General features: G+C 40.7%; 1 protein-coding gene, 1 long non-coding RNA gene and 8 other non-coding genes across 17 annotated transcripts in view; all 10 read right to left on the bottom strand.

Moving 5' to 3' along the window:
• Positions 1–3,125: 3,125 nt before the first annotated feature.
• On the bottom strand, positions 3,126–11,769 carry LOC132893210 (uncharacterized). Of its 3 annotated transcripts, none has more exons than XR_009655535.1 (16): positions 11,714–11,769; positions 11,107–11,134; positions 7,360–7,520; positions 7,126–7,209; positions 6,719–6,934; positions 5,694–6,593; positions 5,530–5,595; positions 5,096–5,288; positions 4,834–4,880; positions 4,605–4,647; positions 4,387–4,416; positions 4,157–4,204; positions 3,938–3,964; positions 3,706–3,783; positions 3,493–3,536; positions 3,126–3,284 (listed from the first exon to the last, which is right to left on the bottom strand). It is a non-coding gene; the product is annotated as an uncharacterized LOC132893210 (long non-coding RNA). The 3 variants fall into 3 exon arrangements; XR_009655534.1 differs by having other exon boundaries at positions 3,706–3,767; XR_009655533.1 differs by having other exon boundaries at positions 3,706–3,964.
• Positions 3,383–3,455, bottom strand: LOC132893581 (small nucleolar RNA SNORD47). Its single transcript, XR_009655576.1, has one exon. It is a non-coding gene; the product is annotated as a small nucleolar RNA SNORD47 (small nucleolar RNA).
• Positions 3,608–3,669, bottom strand: LOC132893585 (small nucleolar RNA SNORD78). The gene has a single exon (XR_009655580.1). It is a non-coding gene; the product is annotated as a small nucleolar RNA SNORD78 (small nucleolar RNA).
• On the bottom strand, positions 4,267–4,351 carry LOC132893584 (small nucleolar RNA snR60/Z15/Z230/Z193/J17). The gene has a single exon (XR_009655579.1). It is a non-coding gene; the product is annotated as a small nucleolar RNA snR60/Z15/Z230/Z193/J17 (small nucleolar RNA).
• LOC132893583 (small nucleolar RNA snR60/Z15/Z230/Z193/J17) lies at positions 4,484–4,568 on the bottom strand. The gene has a single exon (XR_009655578.1). It is a non-coding gene; the product is annotated as a small nucleolar RNA snR60/Z15/Z230/Z193/J17 (small nucleolar RNA).
• Positions 4,715–4,795, bottom strand: LOC132893580 (small nucleolar RNA SNORD79). The gene has a single exon (XR_009655575.1). It is a non-coding gene; the product is annotated as a small nucleolar RNA SNORD79 (small nucleolar RNA).
• Positions 5,360–5,428, bottom strand: LOC132893586 (small nucleolar RNA SNORD75). The gene has a single exon (XR_009655581.1). It is a non-coding gene; the product is annotated as a small nucleolar RNA SNORD75 (small nucleolar RNA).
• LOC132893587 (small nucleolar RNA SNORD75) lies at positions 10,932–11,003 on the bottom strand. The gene has a single exon (XR_009655582.1). It is a non-coding gene; the product is annotated as a small nucleolar RNA SNORD75 (small nucleolar RNA).
• On the bottom strand, positions 11,229–11,308 carry LOC132893582 (small nucleolar RNA SNORD74). The gene has a single exon (XR_009655577.1). It is a non-coding gene; the product is annotated as a small nucleolar RNA SNORD74 (small nucleolar RNA).
• Positions 11,770–13,259: 1,490 nt separating the features above from the next.
• The window catches only part of osbpl9 (oxysterol binding protein-like 9), a 64,739-nt gene continuing 55,516 nt past the window's right edge, over positions 13,260–22,482 (bottom strand). For all 6 annotated transcript variants that reach the window (XM_060932099.1, XM_060932100.1, XM_060932101.1 and 3 more), the window contains 9 exons: positions 21,692–21,869; positions 20,710–20,794; positions 18,514–18,624; positions 18,375–18,438; positions 18,131–18,271; positions 17,899–17,977; positions 17,670–17,761; positions 14,981–15,116; positions 13,260–14,818 (listed from right to left, as the gene is read on the bottom strand). In XM_060932099.1, the coding sequence (XP_060788082.1) occupies positions 14,744–14,818; positions 14,981–15,116; positions 17,670–17,761; positions 17,899–17,977; positions 18,131–18,271; positions 18,375–18,438; positions 18,514–18,624; positions 20,710–20,794; positions 21,692–21,869 (961 nt within the window). In that variant the 3' untranslated portion in view covers positions 13,260–14,743. The remainder of the gene's footprint in view (positions 14,819–14,980; positions 15,117–17,669; positions 17,762–17,898; positions 17,978–18,130; positions 18,272–18,374; positions 18,439–18,513; positions 18,625–20,709; positions 20,795–21,691; positions 21,870–22,482) is intronic.

Here is a 22,482-nt window from a genome sequence, read left to right as displayed (position 1 = left end):
ACACAAAATCACACTGTGTCAAGCAACGGTGACTCATAAAAAATAACTTCACACAATGAACAGGTGCAATTTTGTTCACCACCAACAGTGACTTTAGTGGGTGCATTTTACTTTTTTCCGATTTAGTGATACTCATAACAAAAATGGCATGGCATCATGCAGTCTTCATAACACAAAATTACACTGGGTCAAGCAACGACACATAAAAGAGAACTTCACACAATGAACAAGTGCAGTTTTGTCAACCTACGTGCAATGGTGGTACTACAGTAGCATTTACAGATTAGTATAACAAATAGATTTATAGATATAACTCCTTCTTACATTGGTGCCACCACAATTTCTACCACTTCATAACTTTTATCCCCCTTTCCTTCACAATCCACCTGGAATAACATCCATCTCTCTCCATTACTTTCCTTTCTGCTATTCCTTCCCCATACACTGATTTCCCATCTTACTTTCCAGAAAACTGCCAAAGACCAGACAAAACAAGGAATCAATAAATATCATCAGAGCAGACTTGACCTCATTCTTGGCATTACAGTAAGGCAGGCCTACTGGGTTTGAATTAAATGATAGTTAACGTTAAGCTAGCCGATACATCTCCTAACATTGACTAGCCAGCTAACTGCACTAACATTTCCATTGGGACAAAAAACCCTGTCCTGTGGGGAAATTCTGACTGACTTTCCGCTTCTTTGTAAAGAATGTCCTTATGTCCATTGTGTCTGGGGAGGAGCAAATACTGCAAACAATTCATCATCAACCAAGAATACCCCATTAGGCTAAGCTTATTTCACTGTTTAGTTGAATATTAATTTAACGTGTCCTAGGGTTAATTTTGAGGGCAGATAACAAAAGAATAAGGTTTTAGCAAAAGCTAGACATTGTGAGGTTGCAATGGGGATGACGTCACCTCCTCCACTTTCCAACAGCTGCACCAACATTTCTGTGCTCGCGCTGAGATTCACTTCCCTCGCGCGCGGTGAGCTGTTGTAGGGAACGCCCGGAAAACCCGGAGTGGATTTTCAGTGGTCTGTGTATTCTCTTATCCATCAAGTGGAATGGATTCTTTCACGAAGCAATAGAAACGGCGCTGGCTGAACTCATATTTTATGTTAAATGTGGGGGTTTCCAAACGAAGAATTATGAAATGTGAGGGGGACATGTCCCCTTCACATTCAATGGTGGCGACGCCCATGATCTGATCCAAGATCAACACAAACATTCAGCAACTTACTGAGCTCTATATAAAATCTGGAGAGAAGACTAAAGCAATCTGCCTGCCATATTACTACTCACATGGCCTGTGTGTTAAACCGTCGTCGCCCCACGTATCTCCTGATTCCCCTCCTCATTACCTCCCTCTTTTCTCCATTTTACCCCATTCCTTACATATCTTTATAGCGCTCCTCTTCACCTCCCTTGTCCAGTTTCTGATCATTTTTCGAACAGCTTTTATTACTATAATTCTTCCCATCATTATACCAACACAAAGGCTGTACAATACTTTTAGTTTTTGAAACAATTTCTCATTTTCACTTCTGTCATGTCTGAAAATAAATTTATATATATAGCTCAGTAGGGTCACCTCATAAGCACGGATTTACTTTTAACACATAATCCAGGTAAATTAACTTTTATTCTGACACGTTCAGAAGTAAAAGATGTAACTTCAAGCAAGTCATAAAAACTTCAGTTGGTTACTGCCTTTACTTCTCAAGTCAGTTATGTTTTCCCCTTAAGGTTTGAAAAGTAACTTGATCTATAGTCTTGGAAGTCCTGCCTCAGGTTGGTGTAAGACTAATATATAGCCTTTTAAAATTATTTTAAAAACCGTAGGCCCACAGTGATTGGCTAAAAGCTGTTGTGGTCACCTTGCCATGCATTCTTTTCAACATATTCATTTGTAAAGAATTATGTTTGAGAAGTGAAATTTAAAAAGCTGTAGCACTCACAGCTTTAACTGGGTGTGTGTGTGTGTGTGTGTTATTTTAAGAAATGACTTTTCCATGTTTTACCCCCTAGAAATATGGACATGGTCCATCTGTGGTAAAATGTCAAATTGTATTAAATTGAACCTTGCTAACCCCCCTGTACATACCCTCTGAAAATTTCCATTCTTACAATATGACAAAATACATTAGTGCTGTTTAGTGTGTCAAGTTATTGATGAATGCGAACCTCTTCAGGTATGCCACTAGGTACGACTACAACATTCAGTGCAGATGATCATTATTTTAAGGTAATAAGCTTAGTGGTAACCTTACATTCAAGTAAATTAAACATACAGTAATTCTGCTTTTTTTCAGCAAGTTTTAGTTATTGATGAATGTCACTTCAGTAATACCTCAAATATGAACCATTAAGCACAGAGGATCATTACTTAAGGTTACTAATTTAATTTGAAGAACCAGTATGCACAAATGATTCATATCTGAATTATATCTCCCAATGTATTAGTCATTATTTGTATTCTTGCAGGTAAATAATGACTTCTGTTGCAACACGGTCAAAAGCTAAGAAGATACTAGGTGTAGAGTACATAGAACAGGCCGAGTTCCCTTCTGGGATGCTTCCAACAGGGAAGGACATTAATCAGAATATGCTCCATCTGCTGCAGCCAAAGCATGCTGGTTAAGCACAGATCCAGGGATGCTGCTGCTCAGCTGCTGGCAGAACTTGTTCAAGAGCACTGGTTATTTTGTAACTTGTACACCATCCATATAAAGAAGCACATCTTGAAACTTCATGGAGAATGTTACTCTGATTCAAACCCGTAAACAGACAAAACGAGGGTTTCTAACAACTCTAAGAAATAAACGTTACTGTGATTTTTGATGTAATATTTAAGAGTTATTTCCATTAAGGAATGCTTATATTCATGAAAAAGGCAGTTTTTGACCATTTGGAGGGGTTATTAACTTCAGAGGGTATGTACAGGGGGTTAGCATTTTTCAGTTGGCCAAATATTGGTATTTCCATACTTGGATCATCTCCATATTTTGGAGGGGGAAGAAAAATTTTTGGTCTAACACCCCACACACACACTAACAGGTTAAACTTGATTTGTCAAGAGTACAGCTTTGGGCTGGAAGGGGAGAGAAAAAACCCACATCACGTCAGTTTGAAACAAGCTTTATTTCCAGACATTTTTTGTGGGGTGGGGGGGGGGGCAAAAACCCACACCCCAATAATGACCTCAGGTCAACTGGATAACTTCAGAACTCCCAGATCCTGATTGTCTGATGAGCTCATACCAAAGCCTGGGTTGAATGCCACTGTATTTAAGAGGGGAAAAATAAATCAAATATAAAACCAGGCTGCAGGAGAAAAAAAAAAAAAAAAAAAATTTACATGACCAGCAGGTAGCCATGGCAACCTCAGAAATAATGGAACGGTAAAAAGTATAATCAGCAGATTCATTTGGCAGAATCTCTTCATCACAGGTTGCAAGCCCAAGTTTTTACAAGCATCAACAGTACATACCTGAACACTGCCAGTCTCCACTATCCAATGGACTGCAACTCATTCTGCAGGTAACAGACATTCATGGTTAGTTCTGGTTTACCCAGTCATCAAGGGGGTTAATATTTAAAAAAGGTTCATCAGCAAGAGACTGTCCACATGCGTGTGTTCAGGTCAGACATTTGTAAAACATCACAGAACCCCACTTGTGGGCCAATTAATAAGCATACAAACCTGGCAAGACAGTGGTTTGCATTAACAGGGCACTAAGGTTACAGGATGCCCAACAGCTTCACCTGTCAAGTATAATTCCTGTTAGAACAGAGATTACCCCATGATGTCTAAAGGCTATCCAAGGTGACCATATCAGACAGAGCTAATATCCAATCTCCATGGGAAAGTCAATGGATATTAATCATCCCAGTGGTCAACTACATTAAATAGATAAGCACATATTAAAACTCACCATTCAAAAAAGTTACAAGCAGCCACCCTAAAGAGCACAAAAAAAAAAAAAACGAACACACAAGATTAGGGCAAGACTACCGCAGCTATGAAATATTAAGATAACCGAATCCAGATCAGTCGTTAAGCCTTAGTGTCCTCAACAAGATCAGAGACCTGATTCATAAAATCATCCTCTCCAGATTACAATACAGGCTCACACAACCAAGTGACTACATACCTGGAGTGATGACATCCAAAGGTCATGATCACCTACACCACCTAGATGCTGCAAAAATACCTTTATTTAACAGGCAGTCAAGGCAAGGATAACACCACATCTCTCTTTACTTGATACATCAGATAGGAGCGAAAGACATTGCACATGGTTCTACATGGAGGTTCTGCTGAACTATGCAGTCATCACTTGTACCAAGTTATACAACTAAAAGACACCATGTCCAAACTCACCTTTGCATAGGTTCCTTGGTGGCTTCATCACTGAGGAGAAGAGGATAAAAAGTCAAAAAAAAGTACAACCCCATTACATTAGCCTACAAGTGAGGAACAGATGCATCAGCTAGGAGCGAAAGACATTGCACATGGTTCTACATGGAAATTCTGCTGAACTATGCAGTCATCACTTGCATCAAGGTTGCATTTTGGGAGGATAAACTTAAAACTTTTACCATTCAGCCAGCTTCACTGGGCCACACGTGTGCTATAGCAGCCCTGGAGAAGACACCATGTTACACATTACAACATGCAGACTATAAAGTGATGCACAATACAGACATGCTACTGTTTCAGTACAAATACATCTTTCAGCCTTATTCAGAGAGATTCCCATTGTCTTAAGTCATAATCATCATAAACAGTAGACAACTTTGCAGCATTCAAAGAATTACCAAAACTTACCCCTCATTTTATCAATCCAACATCTTGGGGGAACCAGCCAAGTCATCCTGGGTGGGGGAGAAAAAAAAATTACTTCAAGAAAACACCTGGAAGAGTCACCTTAGATGAACACTGTGCCTCAGATTTAATATTTGGTGGTTGCCATTTCATCAGTTTTGGATCAAGAGTAGCAAATGAAGGTCATCATATGGCACACATTAGAAGAGAATGTTTTCAGAACAGGGGAAAAAAAAAACAAAAAAAAAAAAAACACACCACATACCTGTATATAAAATGCAGCATAAATCTCCAGACACGTTGACGTCAGAAGAGTGTGAGCAAACTGCCCAAGACTCAAGTTAAGAAATCTACAGATCATAATGAAGGGGACTAAAAATCCCACCAGCTGACCAATCCTGCTCACAGGCCTTCAAGAGCACATGCCTCAATTTGTAGCAGTCCATTCTTTCCAAGTGCTGCAAGAAGCAAATAAGCCAATAATTAGCATTTAACATACAAAAGGAACAGTGGAAGAAAATGAAATTTAAGCCTCAGAAATATAGTTTTCAGAAATCACTTCTGTCCACTACTCTTAATTTTTCCTTCATCACAGGCTTGGTAGGAGTTTATCTGCAGAGATTACCTAAAGCATAGCATTACAGGTTTTGGCCACCATTCTATGCAGTGTTTCCATAGCAACAGGAGATGTGAACTTACAACAGCCAGATCTGCTGAATTCAGCACCTGCACGAGAGACGGGGGGGGGGTCCAATCCTCTGGGGTCTTAAAAAAAAAAAAAAAAGTAACAGAAGGTGTTGTAAAAAGCAGTTTTAGAAAAAAAAAAAAAAGTGTTGGAATGTGCGCACACATGATGACCTTACCCATTGTAATGAACCATTTTGGTCACTTGAGGAGATTCTGTAAAAGTAAGGTGAGGGCAATGGGAAGGTCTTGGTTACCCAGGCACCATGTTTTGGATTCATCATCTGCTGGATTGTGTCCCCAGTGAAGGCTGCATGTATAGTGGAGCAGAAAGGGACCTCTTGCATGTCCATCCACTCCACAAAAACCAGAGGACCCTCCCTAATCCACCTGAACGACTGCGTCTGACCTCTTACTCAACACCGTACATGCACTGCGTGGACCTGCTGTCCCAGTACATCCCACAAGCAGCAAGGTTTTGTGCATGCAAGTCTCTGAAGAGCTTTGGGCTTGTATAAAAACTGTCCATGTAGACATGACGATATCCTGAACCCAGGTATGAACAAGGCATAAGGTGACATTACAGAATCATATGAAAGTCCTTGGCCAGTGTGAAAGCTGGTTTTCCCCATGTACACTGCAAAATACAACTTGAAGCCCCACTTCATTGGCTTTGCCTTCATGTTATGAATCAAGCCCGTGTTGGGCTTGGTTGCCACCATCCTTTCATCCACCACAAGGTTCCTCCAAGGATAAAAGGTTTTGCTTGCATTCCGAATAACGTCCATGAGAGGTTTCACTTGGAACAAGCAGCCGTATTCTGGGTGTTCCCTGGTTGTCATCATTGTCTTGGCCCTCATCTGGATCACGCATGTGAACATTCCAGGAAGTGCTCCTGTATCCATCCCTTGACATCACTGTTGCTGAGAATGGAACTGAGCAAATGCTGTTCTACCACCAGTCATCCCTGATGGGGTCCAGCTTCACCATCGCCGTGTAGAAAGTTAGTCCGATCTACTTGTAGAATTTCACTGATCAACAGCAGTCCACTTGTACCCGTTTACAACATTCTTGGCAGCCTGTTCAGATTAGATATGATTCAACTTCATCATTGTGCAGAGTACAAGTACCACAAAATGCAGTTACCGTCCACCCAGAAATGCAAGAAAGTTATTTACAGATAAAGGAGGCATAAAATAATTACCTGCTTGTGTTCGGACATCAAGACCATGTCTTCAGAAAAAAAAAACCAAGTTTGAACAAGTCCAGAGGAGCACAGGTGTCTGCTGAACTCCAGGTGCTCATGCTGGATGAAAAGGCATCTCTGGTGGAGCCACATCAGTGTCTGTTCCATGACTGAGCTGGCCAGGCTGCCTGTGCACTGTGACGCCTGAACTGCCTTTTTGTTGGGGATACATTTCTGTAAATATAATAGAGAAAAATAATCTAGTATATTCAGTTATATAAATACAAAAAACAAACAAAAAACCCCCAAAACCCACAGCAAAAGGTCCAAGCACTTATTCAAATTCAAGTGATTGCACATTTATTTTCTCAAGCAGCATTTGCACTGCACAGTAATAACTTCTGCATATAGAAATTTACACTTACTCAAGTTGTTTCCCCTGTCCAGCATGTTCACAGCAAGCCCTGTACTGCCTTTTTGGAGCATGTGGATCTGGTGCGTCATCACTTCTGTAAATATTACAGCATATTCAGTAAAAAACAAAGGAGCACACAAACAAGTGACGGTGCAGGCTTCATCTATTCAAGAAGCACGCAAAGATTATGCACTACAGTGCATGCATATCAACCAATATGCTCAAACAGAATATTTACACTTACCCGAGTTGATCAACTGAATCGAGTCGAAATTCAAAAGGACACCTCAGTGTTGCAGTCCTCAACATCTGAAATAAATTGCTGTCCTGAATCACCTGAAGCATCAAGTTGGCTCGCCATCTCGCAACGTTTCACCTCCAAACAGGTAGGAGTGGGCCTCCCCACTGCAAAAGAGAAACCAACCAATCAATAATCAAAGTTATCATGCTGCTACCATGTGAATAGTTTGTGAATGTGCAAGGAGGCAGGCACTCAGCATGCCAACTCAGGTGTGACTGAATAAAGGGACAAGTTAAGTTTCATCCAATTTAGATCACTTAAAAATAAAATTGGTAGTGTGCAAGTGGCATTACGTTTGACATCCTAATCCAAGAGTCCACCATGTTGGATGATAAACAACCAGGCACCAGGGGTTCACGTGAGCTGCTACAACGCTTCATGATTCTTTTGATTTCACTGCCTTCAAATAAAGACGATACCTACTTTATTTGCAGGACATAATTGCAGGAAGAAATGTTACTCGAGACAGAAACTGTTCTTCAGAATTCCCAAAATAATTAAAAACTGCGATGAAACAGACGAAGACCTGTCCAGAGAGTGCCATGTGCTGTGGTTCAAAAACAAATCCTAAGGACTTAACTGAGGAAAAAGCTAATTATATCCGCATGTGTGGTGACCACTTTATATCTGGTAAGAGTTTGCCAATTAAAGCTGCTTTCTGCTGATTAAATTTAACTTTTGACCTTTAGCATGAACACACTGCTTCTCACCTTGCAGGAGCACCAGCAAACCTATACGATAAAACAAATCCAGATTGGGCACCAAGACTCAAATTAAGACGCGATAAGATCAAGACGAAAACTCCTCCCGCAGTATCAAGCAGCAACAGGGTAAGTGAAAGATCTGGCAAGAAAACCAGATTAGAAGCAGCGCAAGCCTTAGCGACTTCAGCTGCACAAGGAGAACGATGTGGGTCAACTTTGCCAGGTGAGATATTAGCAACACAGTTCCAGTAACCTGGTTTTACAGACATCCCAGAGTCAAATGAAACAGTGCCTGGAACTCTCCCAGCAGAAACACACACAAAGTGGTTGCCAGACGGAACTCACTGGGTTACAAATCTCAAATGGAGCAGTGCAATAGACACATGACTTGCGAATTGGTGGAACTGGGGGGGGGAAATAAATAGGAAGCTGATTTAACTTAGGCTGGCTGAAGCATACTGTGCCTTGTATAATTCTTTCCATCGATTGTTCCTTTTGATTAGAGCGATTTTACTTTGAAAATGAAGTAGAATCAACATAAAATAGTACTACTTGCTTTGTGATATTACATACTCTGTACTTTTTTTGGTCAAAGATCTTTGTTTGAAATGTAAATGTTGGGTTAATAATAAAGAAAAATTGGAATACCAAAAGGTTAAGGAAATATATATACTACTTATGTCTTTGCATTGTAGATTTGTGACTCATCCAACATGGTGGCAGGTGCATCGGTCACTGTCACATGGTTGCACCAAGGAGCTCTATATAAAAACTGGAGAGCTCATAGCCTTTCCCTGCTGCAGAGACAAGTGAAGCCATCTGGCCACCATCTTACCACTCACAGCACATGCATTTGGCTTGTATTCAACAAACAAAATCATACCCAATCAAAGAAAGGACCCCCCCCCCCCAACTTCACCTACATTCCTTACAGTGCTCCTCTTCATTAGATTCCCCCCCTTTTCCAGTTCAGTCTGATTTTTTTGAACAGCTTTTTAGAGGCCCCCATGGGGGCCCATCTCACCATTTTATATTATACATCTCACACACAGACTTTCAAAAATGCTCATCACCAAACTCCAAGAAATACTACATACCAAATACCTTAATGGGTGCAAATGTATTCAGAATGCTCCCTCTCAACAATTTGGTGACAAACATCCAATATCAGAAAACCGACTTATTCCATCACCACACATTTATATAGAGATCACTTGCACTGATTCATGGCCATTCTTGATATCAAACTCCAGGAAAATACTAAAGCATGGGGCAAGCATTAATGGGGAGAAATATATTGGGGATGCCCTTTTCTTGACCTGGCTACAGTTCATATGAGAAAAAAAAAAGTGACATTTAATGAACCGAGCATCTACCCAGCTACCATGGCAGTGGTTGAACGGGCCAGCTTTCTGTAAGAACATATCCTATTTGTGTTCTTGTTTAACAGGTTGGATTATTTCTGCGGAAATGCCAAAAATGCCTTGAAAAAAAACCTTGAAATATGAAGCACTCAATATTCCTCTTACACTGTGCATGCTCTGCATCGTAAAACACGCTCTGGATCTCCAACACCATGTGTAATAAGGCTAATGGCACATGTCCAATTTTTTTTTTTACACTAAATTAAAAAAAAAAAAATAGACAAGAGGCCAATCTATACTGTCTTTGGCCTCCTGTTACTTCCATGCTTTCTATGGATGAAAATGACAAAGAACTAGGACAGGTCAGCAAACTGATCTGCTTCTCCCCTGCTTAAATGCCATAAGCAGCTTTAAACTTCCAGGGAGAAGGGGGGGAAAAAAAATAAAAAATACTAGGCAACTGACCATTCAGGACAGCTGCAGGACCACCTACAAAAATGCTGTCAGGAGGGGCCTTGTGTTCCTTGAACACATTTCTAGTTTACTACTATATTTTTACGGCAATTATTTCAGTTTCTCTCTTACACAGGGCATCTTTCATACATCTCTTCCTTACTTTTTTTAAACCATCCTTTCCATTTAGGATCACTATTGAAACCGGATTATTCTCTCATATTTGCCATTTTTCACCTTATTCTCATATCTTAACAGTATTTATCGATCACATAATTTACAGTCATATCTCTATTTGCATCCACCACTGCCATTTCTGCCCAAGGCTGTGGCCCTTTGATTTAAGCTACCGAGGCTCATTTACTCAGTTCATTTTTCCTTTTTGAATTTGAGCCATTGATATTGAACGTGAGAGCTCAAACATGTCTAGACTTCGGCTGTGATCTAATCTGGGACATTTCCATCGAAAATCTAAGTCATAGTGTTCATCCCAGATAGCAATGTCAGATTTTCAACAAGGTGTACAATTCCTCCCCCCTCTTGCAAAAGATATCATAAAAATGCTATAGGGGGTCCACGCGCACACACAAATGACCACACACTATCAATACTCACGTGAAATGTCTAGCTACAACCCTTCACTTGGTGGTTTGTACAGTTCATTGCTGCACATGCAGGCAAATTTTGACGATGCATGAGGCGGCGATGATCTGCATTAGTGTAACTATAGGTTTTTGGAATTTTAAATTAATTGTATTTATTTCAATGTTAGAATATATAATTTGATGGCACCCCGGTTGAGAAAGGCTGGCCTCAATGACCAATCCACTCTGCAATGTGAGTGGCAAGATGGCTGCCAGATTGCTTCACTCTGACAAGCGCTCCAGATTTTTGTATCAAGCTCAGTAGGTTGCACATGAACATTAAGAGTTTTATCATGTGTAGGAAGACAATCTAAAAACTACATGAGCTACTCACTAATCCTGCCAAGCTAAGCCTCAGAAATATAGTTTTCAGAAATAACTTCTGTCCACTACTCTTATTATTTTTTTCTTCATCACAGGCTTGGTAAGTGTTTATCTGCAGAGATTACCTAAAGCACTGCATGTTACAGGTTTTGGCCATTATTATATGCTGTCTTTGTATAGCAACAGGGGATGTGAACTTACCACCAGCCGGATCTGCTGAATCCAGGACCTGCACAAGAGACCGAATGGGGAAAGGAAGTTAGTCTGGGCTGCATGGCTGCCACGTGGTGAACTAGAGGTAAAAGCCAATAAATCACGACCACATGCGGCATCAGAAACGTTGGCATTCATCAGCTTTTCTCAGATGTCCCTACCAACATAGTTTTCATCATATGCGCAGAATAAAGGTAAATTCATGCCGCGCTTTAAATACAAGGGGAAACATGAACGTGAAGCTATGGCGTTAGCTAGTCAGCTAAATGTAATGGGCGCAGCAGGGCATCAAGTCAAAGGGCAAAACGACAAAACGAAAACATGACGCACACGTTTCTAAGCATCCACAATTCAAGTAAAAAAAGTCTAAGGCTTAATTGCAGACAAGAGTTAAGATTTAAACACACGCTAAATACCAAGCTAACAAAGAAAGACCCCGAAAATGTATTAAAATTAAAAAGAGCGCGCACAAAACACGGTATTTCAGAAAAGTCAAATAAATATACGCTTACATAATTAAAATATGACTAAACAATAGCACTTATGCTTATACATTCATTTAAAAACCCCAAAGTTAAGCACTACCCCCACTCACCCTCCAGCACCCGCCATGATGGAATGAGGCCGGAGGAAAGGGCACGCGAGCATTTATACTGTGCTGCAATGACTTGTGGGAAGTTTCAAGATGGCACTTTAGCGAACAGTACAAACTACAGACACTAGATGGCAGTGTTTCACTAATTTGTCGCGATGTTAGCCGGGCAATTGACTCAGCTCAGTTAACTTTTATGGTAGCCAACAACTGCTTGCTAGTTTTCCCTGAAAGCCGGCCAGCGTGGTTGGTCTTTGCATATCTCATCTCATCTCATCATCTCTAGCCGCTTTATCCTGCTCTCCAGGGTCGCAGGCAAGCTGGAGCCTATCCCAGCTGACTATGGGCGAAAGGCGGGGTACACCCTGGACAAGTCGCCAGGTCATCACAGGGCTGACACATAGACACAGACAACCATTCACACTCACACCTACGGTCAATTTAGAGCCACCAGTTAACCTAACCTGCATGTCTTTGGACTGTGGGGGAAACCAGAGCACCCGGAGGAAACCCACGCGGACACGGGGAGAACATGCAAACTCCGCACAGAAAGGCCCTCGCCGGCCACGGGGCTCAAACCCGGACCTTCTTGCTGTGAGGCGACAGCGCCAACCACTACACCACCGTGCCGCCTTTGCATATCTGTGGGGAAAATTATTCTAAATTCTACAGACTAGCAGTGTGAAATCAAATGTAAATCAGCAAGGTGCTACATAGCTACTTTCCCAAATGCACTATGCATTGATATTATTGTGTTGCTTTGCCTGCACTTAACGTTCATTAAAATTAGAATTCAACTTTAAATTCAACTGTTTATTTTTATATTCACTTCCCAATACACTCCATTCCAAAGTCATTCCACGAAACCGAGTCGTACGCGAGTTGATAGCCGAAGCGGCGCATAGCACGGAGTTGACTATAAGCCATGTACGGCGAGATTGAGTGGAATAACTGTTTTATTCTATCCACAGTCACTAGATTTTTAGAAACAGAGCTTTTTTTTGCAAATTCGATAAATAAAAGCTTGACACAAAACGTCCGACAAAATCCTTTCCGCTGAATGTAAACAAACGGGCGAAATGACAGTAATTTGTGAAAAATGCTGTCATAATTCTTGAAAAATAAAAGATACGTTCTTACCACCAAATACTTTTATTCATTTTTTTCCTCCTTTTTTGGGAATTTGTTTTCGAGTAGTTTTTATTTCATCCTCAGTTGGTTCAGCAACACATGCTGCCATTTTGCTTTTCTCTACTCATGGTATATGAGCTGATATCCTAGTAGTAGACTAGCCAATCAGAGCATGCAATTGCACATATCCAGTGAATGCGGATAGAATAAATATCATTATACCACACAGTCGCTTCCTCAGTCTCACAAATTCAACATGGCTCTTTAGGTATGCGAGCCGGCTCGAAGAGTCGACTCGGTCAACGAATCATTAGTATTTCAGCAGTACAATATGTCAAACTGCTGTTCTTTAAGTTTTGTAAATACCACATACCTCAGTCTAAGTATTTCGGGGGGAAAAAAAAATCAAAACCCAAGCTGGTCTCATTGAGATTTAATATTTTGCATCAATAAACATGAAAGTCTGGTACAACTAGTGGTTATGTGAAATGAGAGGAAAACACAATTTAGATTGCTTTTGCAAAGCAACACTGCATGACAGTGAAATGTACGTATATGGCAAGGCCCTGATTTCAAATTTACAAACAAAATATATATTTTTTAAATAATCTATTGCCTGCCCACATTGGTTCACTATGCTTGTTAAACAGTGCCACCACCACCATTCTGCCCATGAAATCCCAACACTGCGAAGTTCAACACCGTCAAACTGTGGATCATAATGGTTTTACTTCAGCATAGTTTTACTTTTAGACTCGCATTATGCCTGTAGAATACCGCTGATGACAAACTGAATTTCAAACATTTTATAATAGATTACTATAAGGCTTTTTTAGGCATTAGATATATTTTAGGTATCTGGTAACATCTGTTTTAATTAGAGAGAAAATAAGTCTAATAGAGAGAGAGAGAGAGAGAGAGAGAGAGAGAGAGAGATCGATCATCAGGGGCATTTAAAGATAACTGTTGACTTAATACATGGCATACCCTGCATACATTGTATTACTATGCATTCATACCCCATTGGGACAGTGCTAATTTTAAAATAACCAGCATACATTTAAAACAAAGAGCACTTGAATTGGAATGGACTTTCAGCATGATCATGTATCAAACTGAGTTCTTTCAGATGTAACCCGTTCCTCATTTTTAATTTTTGGGTCCTTGACTGGTCCTTGTTTGCAGCTATACATGATGTGATGCAAAACCTTTTAAAAGGAGAAGAGCATGAGGTTTTCTTCTGACAGATTTAATGACCGACGGAGAAGAAGAAAATGGAATGATTGTTATTCTGACATTTTCAAGTTCATACTTTCAAACCATAACTATTGCAGATGAACAAAAAGGAAAAAAAAAAAAAGACATTATATAATATATAATTGTAAGTTCTATATATGTATATATAAATATCTGTAGCTAGCTGTAGGCGAGCCAAGTTCTTCCATGTTGTAGTTCCACCTAAGGCTTTTAAAACATCAGGAGATACAGCCTTCATTCCTCAGTCACCTGATTCCCTGAGATACAGAACGCTGCTTTCAGTTTGTTCGATTAAAACACTGGTTACCCAGCATTGGGAGACAACATGCCTGTGGGAGTGACCCACCCTGTCAAAACAAGAGCGTTCATTTGGCTTGTTAAGGAGCCATTAACTACCTCAGTGTATTTCTGTGGTGTGGGATTTTTCCATTTTAAAGAGCAGTGGAGCGTGGAAGTGGTGCAGTTGGCGAGAAAGGAGTATTTTTTTTATTTGATATTTACTTGTATAGAGTGTAGTTCTTATCATTCATTTCCAAAATGCAAAGCTGTTTAAATGTTCATTCATCAGTCATTCCAAGGCTTCACATGAAAGGTGAATTGTAAAAGAGTTCTTTTCTCAGACTCTGTTGTTTCAGAGAGGCTGCACTAGTGTCGTAGTGAGGCTGCTCTCTTCAGAAGAGGTTCATCGTAAACCCAGCACTCGCCATCCTCATGGAACAGCTGAAGGACGGAAGAAACAAAATCAAACATCAGATAAATTTCAAGCACGCAGACACTTTTTTTTTTTTTTGGTCAGAAACTCTCCCTTAAAAACGGGAAACTACAGCAAACAACTTCAAAACACAAAGCAACAATATGCTGAGTGACTGGAAGCAAACTCACTCTTGTCTCCCACTGAACCTCCTTCTCCTTTCTCTCCCTGGCCTCGGCCCGCTGTTTCTCCTCCAGACGGTGTTTGGCCTCTGTGGCAGCATCAATGTCTTTCAGCTTCAGGTTCAAGGTCACATCCCTCCACAGTCTGGCGGGTCAAAGGGAAAACAGCTGGCATTACAAATGATCATTCGAGAAGCAGTCATAATATCAGCCTGCTTTCTCAGCTTGCATCATGAAGTGGACAAATAGAACGATGCAAGTCCAACAAAACAGAAATGACCCAAAATGTTAAAATCCCTCTCAGATTAGAATGGAATTGACCCTTTTTTAGCGATACGCCCAGGTATTCAACAAAGTAGTGGTTTTCAAAAGACAGCTCTGGGGACTCCCAACTGTCTATGAAGCACAACCAGGAAGTTTAAAAAAAATACAGTTTAAGAGATCACAATTAGCCATTATTAAGATAGATTATGTTTATTAGTGACCGTGAGCTGGCCTAGTAGTTAGCGTGTCCGCCTCTCGATCGGGACAAGTTCTACTCACGGTCGGGTCATAGCAAAGACCATCATAAAAATGGTACCTACTGCTGTCTAGGAAGGCATGCTGCAATACAGATGCGAGTGGGGAGTCAAACTGTCAAGGTTACTAGAAGACTGGCCCCCCACTGTAACCCTAGCTACATAATAGGCGAGAGGCTCAGGGCTACGGAAACGGGCATTGGCGCCGCCCTATAGACCCTTCCCACGTGACGTCACGACAAACGCGGCCGCCATTTTGGACATGAACTACCAGTAGTCTACCACAGCCAACAACGAGGAACGACGGCGAAGCATTGAAAGGAATAGAGCCATCAAAGAAAGTTTTTACTTTCAGCAAGACTTCCCTCATGCCATTATATTGTTGTGCACCTGGATGTAGTAACCATCAACACACAAGGCAAGATTTATCATTTTATCGGATCCCGACAGATGCTGACCGACGGAGAAGATGGATGGTCTCTAAAATATTGGCAAAATGATGTTTATTGACATAGCAATCGTGTGTAACGGGAAGCATTTGCATATCCGAAGTGTTGTGTTTACATCAAAGATAAAATAAACCGATATGACAACGACTGCTGCTGCCAGGTTGGGGACACAAACTAGTAGAAAGGAAGTGTGCCAACAGTGCCAACGCACTTCCTTTGTGGTCGATTCTGCTTTAAGGCAAGATGCATTTAATTATTCGTCTGCTGTGGGTTTGGAATCGGTAGCCTGACCGATTCGTTCATGTTTGTGGTGCCATTTGTTTGTTGACGCGTGTTGAAATGGAAGATTGGTTGTTGACATGATTTCCAGTGATGCTTTGGTGCTGCTGTGGATCAGATGTGTTGAGTAGCCTGACTGTTTTTTTTTTCTTGCGTGTGGTATCATTGTTGACACGAGGTTGTTTTTTGAACATGCCAATGCGGACACGATTTCCCCTGATGAGTTATGACTTCAGACGCGATGCGTGTGTGGAGTCCGCGTGATATGTGCGTAAGAGAGGCTTCTCATGTGTTTGGAGATCCGCGCTCTGAGACAAGCGCAAGCACCCCCCCAAGGGGAAAAAAGGGACCCCCCGAAAATATCGGCATAGTTCGAACACTGGGTTGGAGAAAGTAATGGCAAATAGTGAGTGCACAAACCATAGAAGGTAAACTGTACACAGCACCAGGGCAGTGTGATGGTATGTCTACTTTTAGATTGTGTTAGCTTATCAATGAACACACTCGTCACTCGACGAGTTTCACGTCTTTACAACGGATACTTAAATGTGTGTTAGGTATTATTGTTGCAGTCTAAGCAGTCATTGTAGCAGCTAGATGAGCGAGAACCGAAAGGGTCTGTGCCATAACCCGTTATTTCTTCATGTCCAAAATGGCGGTCGCGTTTACGAAGGTCACGTGAGTGAAAAGGGTCTATACGCTACATGGCGTGGGAAGGACTTTGATTTGATGTTTATTAGCGAGTTCTTATAGTTATTAGGCTGTTTGACTCATCACTTGAACTGAATAGTTTAATCCAAGCCTCAATAATTCAAAAACGAGTCAACCCAAAAATAACGTAAACTTGGATCTAATGTCTTCTTTTGGTGGAAAGCTCAGGAATACAAAGCTCTATGGCTGTAATAAATACCCAGAAAATTAACAGAGACAAATAATGAGCCTAAGGTTTGAATCGTTTATGATCACAGAACTACAAACACAGATTATGGATTATCCTCACAAAATAAATGAGTGCTTATGGGGTCTTTTTTTAAACAGTTAAAAAGGCACCTGTCTGCAAAGAGTTTGAGAGCCCATGCAGTAGTGTACTATTCAAAATGAATGAAAGAGTGGCACGACAGGAAAGTATTCCCCATATTGACAGAAGATTGACGATGCCACAGACATCTGTGGCCAGGAGCCTGGACAACAAAACTGGCCATGCTCTCTGTGGGGGAGGAACACTTTCTCTGCTGTCAGAGTGACACTAACCAAACATGGGTTTTTGTGATCTCATGTACACAGAAGAGGGTAATTAGTGCCTTTGCCCAAGTGTGCGCGCTGTGAGTGGGAATGACTAAATTAGGGAGGGGAAAGAGGTTTTTTTTTCATAAATGGATACAGCTGTGCAAATAAAATTCTGTTACAGCAGAAGAAATAATGCTTCCACTGTGAATGAGGCAAGATACTCACTGCCTTGACTCATATTCTAACTGATCCTCCAACTTCCGCACCTTCTTTTTAATAATGCCGATTTTCCTTGTGTCAATAAACACAGTGTTTTCCTAAGACAAAAAAATATATATTCTTAAGTGCACTTATAGTGTGCATTTTGTATAAATAATATATCTTTCAATATTGAAGTCTTTAATTTTACAAGATTTTCTCAGCCATGTTATTCAAGGTCTCTCATCTGACTTACCCCAGAAGCCCATTTTGCATACATCACTCCATTCCATTCCCCTTCAATGGAGCAGAATGATTTCTTATCATTGGGGCCACTGCCAGGGAGTGAACATATCAGGCATTAAGTACAACGTAAGAGTCAACATAAACCCAGACATGGTGGTGAATTCTTTTGAACGAGGATCACCAAGATTAATATTGATTTTAAACACATTCTTGAACTGATCTACACTCTACTACTGACTCACAAAATATCTGCAGTTATCCTGTGCTTCTTTCCCCCATAAAAGGGTTTGGTGTGGAATACTATGTTGGCACTGTAGCCAGATTTGGAGCAGGAAATATTGCACTCTCCACCTAATTCCACCCATGGAACAGTCAGGATAGACCTGCAAGGACACATGCAGGATAACGTAAGCCTGCATCCCACCGAGACACAAAACATCTTTTCATGTGAGGACAGGACGGAGAGATGTATAGTTAAAATCACACCTGCCATAGCCATTGGGGAAAGTCAGAATGTAGTGTTCATCGTGCTCGAGACAAGACACACAGCCTGCAGCAGACAAGAAAAGGTCAGTAAAAGATACTTTATCGTTGTTATACCTGAACACTGAGTGTCTTTACTTACCTTGGCCAATATTGTGTACGCCGATGGACATTCCGAGGAACTTGGATTTGGTCCAAATGTGTGCATTGAACTGAATTTTCTTGCTTATACACTCAGCATAGAAGGCAGATACTGCAACAATGAAGCCAGGAATAAGCATCACTTCAGAGGTGTACTCAAGAGACAACACACATGTTCTTGCAAGCCAAGTCTATACAAGTGAGTTACAGGTCACTATAACAAAGGTGTCAGGTTTCCTGTGTGGAAAATGAAGACTATCTATCCTCATACAACCGATCCTTCCGTTTAATCAGTGTTTTATCCACACAACCCACTGAACACACACTTACTAATATGGTTGAAGTAATATAATGGACAGGGCATTAATATTTAATGATTTCTCATAAGTTGTGACTCTTGAAGTCAATAATAATAATAATAATAATAATAATTTAAATATTTAACGTAATATGTTTGGATGTACAGTGGTGCTTGAAAGTTTGTGAACCCTTTAGAATTTTCTAGATTTTTGCATAAATATGACCTAAAACATGATCAGATTTTCACACAAGTCCGAAAAGTAGATAAAGAGAACCCAGTTAAACAAATGAGACAAAAATATTATACTTGGTCATTTATTTATTGAGGAAAATGAGCCAATATTACATATCTGTGAGTGGCAAAAGTATGTGAACCTTCGCTTTCAGTATCTGGTGTGACGCCCTTATGCAGCAATAACTGCAACTAAACGTTTCCGGTAACTGTTGATCAGTCCTGCACACCGGCTTGGAGGAATTTTAGCCCATTTCCTCCATACAGAACAGCTTCAACTATGGGATGTTGGTGGGTTTCCTCACATGAACTGTTCACTTCAGGTCCTTCCACAACATTTCGATTGGATTAAAGTCAGGACTTTGACTTGGCCATTCCAAAACATTAACTTTATTCTTCTTTAACCATTCTTTGGTAGAACGACTTGTGTGCTTCGGGTCATTGTCTTGCTGCATGACCCACCTTCTCTTGAGATTCAGTTCATGGACAGATGTCCTGACATGTTCCTTTAGAATTCGCTGGTATAATTCAGAATTCATTGTTCCATCAATGATGGCAAGCCGTCCTGACCCAGATGCAGCAAAACCGGCCCAAACCACAACCACCACCATGTTTCACAGATAGGATAAGGTTCTTATGCTGGAATGCAGTGTTTTCCTTTCTCCAAACATAACACTTCTTATTTAAACCAAAAAGTTCTATTTTGGTCTCATCTGTTGACAAAACATTTTTCCGATACCCTTCTGGCTTGTCCATGTGATCTTTAGCAAACTGCAGACGAGCAGCAATGTTCTTTTGGGAGAACAATGGCTCTCTCGTTGCAACCCTGCCATGCACACCATTGTTGTTCAGTGTTCTCCTGATGGTGGACTCATGAACATTAACATTAGCCAATGTGAGAGAGGCCTTCAGTTGCTTAGAAGTTACCCTGGGGTCCTTTGTGACCTCACTGACTATAACACGCTTTGCTCTTGGAGTGATCTTTGTTGGTCGACCACTCCTGGGGAGGGTAACAATGGTCTTGAATTTCCTCCATTTGTACACAATCTGTCTGACTGTGGATTGGTGGAGTCCAAACTCTTTAGAGATGGTTTTGTAACCTTTTCCAGCCTGATGAGCATCAACAACGCTTTTTCTGAGGTCCTCAGAAATCTCCTTTGTTCGTGCCATGATACACTTCCACAAACATGTGTTGTGAAGATCAGACTTTGATAGATCCCTGTTCTTTAAATAAAACAGGGTGCCCACTCACACCTGATTGTCATCCCATTGATTGAAAACACCGGACTCTAATTTCACCTTCAAATTAACTGCTAATCCTAGAGGTTCACATACTTTTGCCACTCACAGATATGTAATATTGGATCATTTTCCTCAATAAATAAATGACCAAGTATAATATTTTTGTCTCATTTGTTTAACTGGGTTCTCTTTATATGCTTTTAGGACTTGTGTGAAAATCTGATGATGTTTTAGGTCATATTTTTGCAGAAATATAGAAAATTCTAAAGGGTTCACAAACTTTCAAGCACCACTGTACACATCTGTAAAACATTTTTCTTATCCATTTCAAGAGCTAGTCACAATGTGACGAACAACTCCGTGGTTTTCAAACTTGTTTGTTTTTATTAAGTTGGTTTGTGGGTATGCATATCAAGCACTTACTTGGTGGGTGGTGAGAAACCTGCTCTGCCACAAATGACACACTGCCCCGGCTACAATATGGCACTGGCCCTTCTGACGCAGGCTCCTGTCCAAAAACCACATGTGTCCGTTTTAGAAAAGCCACTGTTTAAAGGGTCATGCTGTGTTTACATGTTGGCGAGAGGCAGCGCAACAGGTTTTGACTGCTGAGGTGAACCAGCAAATGTTGCTATGGTGACTTGGCAAGATATAACTTTAATATGAATAGACGATACAGTAAAATCATGAGCTCCAAATCACCATGGCAACATATACACTTGCGAGTGTTAACTTACCTCAAAACACAAGGGTAATCAAAAATGGAAATGGGTTCATGCTTCAAGTCTTATATGCTAAATGTTTTATATGTTTGCTGTATTGAATAAAACGTGCTAAATCTACTTTAAAATAAATAAATGAAATCACATGTTCCAAAAGGAGAAAAACAAATCCAATTTGTCATTCAGCTAAGAAAAGTTTTCATAATTGTCTTAAGTGAAGAAAGTTCAATCTCTGACAAAGTTTGATCTGTGACAGCATAATCTTATTGAAAACTAGAAAAGCACTCGGAGAGCGCAGACCTCCACCAAGAATCCTTTAAAAAAAATCCGGGATCCAGAAGGTGATCCGGATCACCGCCAAAATTTAATGGATTGCTACTTGTGCCCAGTCACACCTCTGGAAAAAATTTCAGAGCAATCCGTTCATTACTTTTTCCGTAATGTTGCTAACAGACAAACCAACCAACCAACCAACCAACCAACCAACCAACCAACCAACCAACAAACAAACAAACAAACAAACAAACAAACCAACGCTACCGAAAACATAACCTCCTTGGCGGAGGTAAATATAACATTTTCCATCAGCTAGACGTTAACTGTTAAAATGTGAACATGGTAATAAACATATACAATTTCCTGCTGCATTTTCAAATACATAGTTCATATCATCTCATAGATACCCCAGAAGCAGGCTCCTCAGATTCTGAAGGAAGGTCCCAGTGGCAATAGAATACCTCTCCCAGGATGGGGTTGTACGGCTTCTTAGCCACAGATCCTTTCCGGCCAGCATGAAAGGCTGAGAGATACCACCTCACCACCTGCACCATGCGCTCGCGTGGCTCTGACTGCTCCGAAATGCTGAGTGTAGATAGAAGAAAACATGAGATTATACCAAGATGAGATTCAACTAGTCACACAAAAGGAGCATATCAGGCATAAATAACCAAGCATGAGAATAAAAATAAAAAAATAAAAATGAGCACACATGACCGGGACAGCGGAAATAAAACCAAAGAAACAATGTCACATATACGTTATAGTACAGTGAAATTCTTTTCTTTGCATATCCCAGCTTGTAAGGAAGTCAGAGCACAGGGTCAGCCATGATACGGTCAGCCTGAAGCAGATAGGGTTAAGGGTCTTGATCAAGAGCCCAGCAGTAGTAGCTTAGCAGTGCTGGGGCTTGAACTCCTAAAATTCCAAATCAGTAGCCCAGAGCCTTTCACCACCGAGCTTCTACTGCCCTACAGGCTCTCAGTGTGTTCCATTACGCATATTTAATTATTGAGTTCTTCTAGTTCCAAACATCAACATGGACTAATGCTGCATTCAACTCACCTCAGAAATGGGAAGTTGGAACTCTAAAATCACACTATAGGGTCAAAAGTATGTGGACACATGTCCATCACAGCCATACCACCTTGCCCCAAACTTTTGCCACAAATTTGGAAGCACACCATTGTCTCAGATG

This window comes from Neoarius graeffei, chromosome 10 (genome assembly GCF_027579695.1).
Source record: "Neoarius graeffei isolate fNeoGra1 chromosome 10, fNeoGra1.pri, whole genome shotgun sequence".
Taxonomy (NCBI): Eukaryota; Metazoa; Chordata; class Actinopteri; order Siluriformes; family Ariidae; genus Neoarius; species Neoarius graeffei.
Note: the sequence above shows the minus strand (reverse complement) of the source record. Positions and strands in the feature narration are given on the sequence as shown.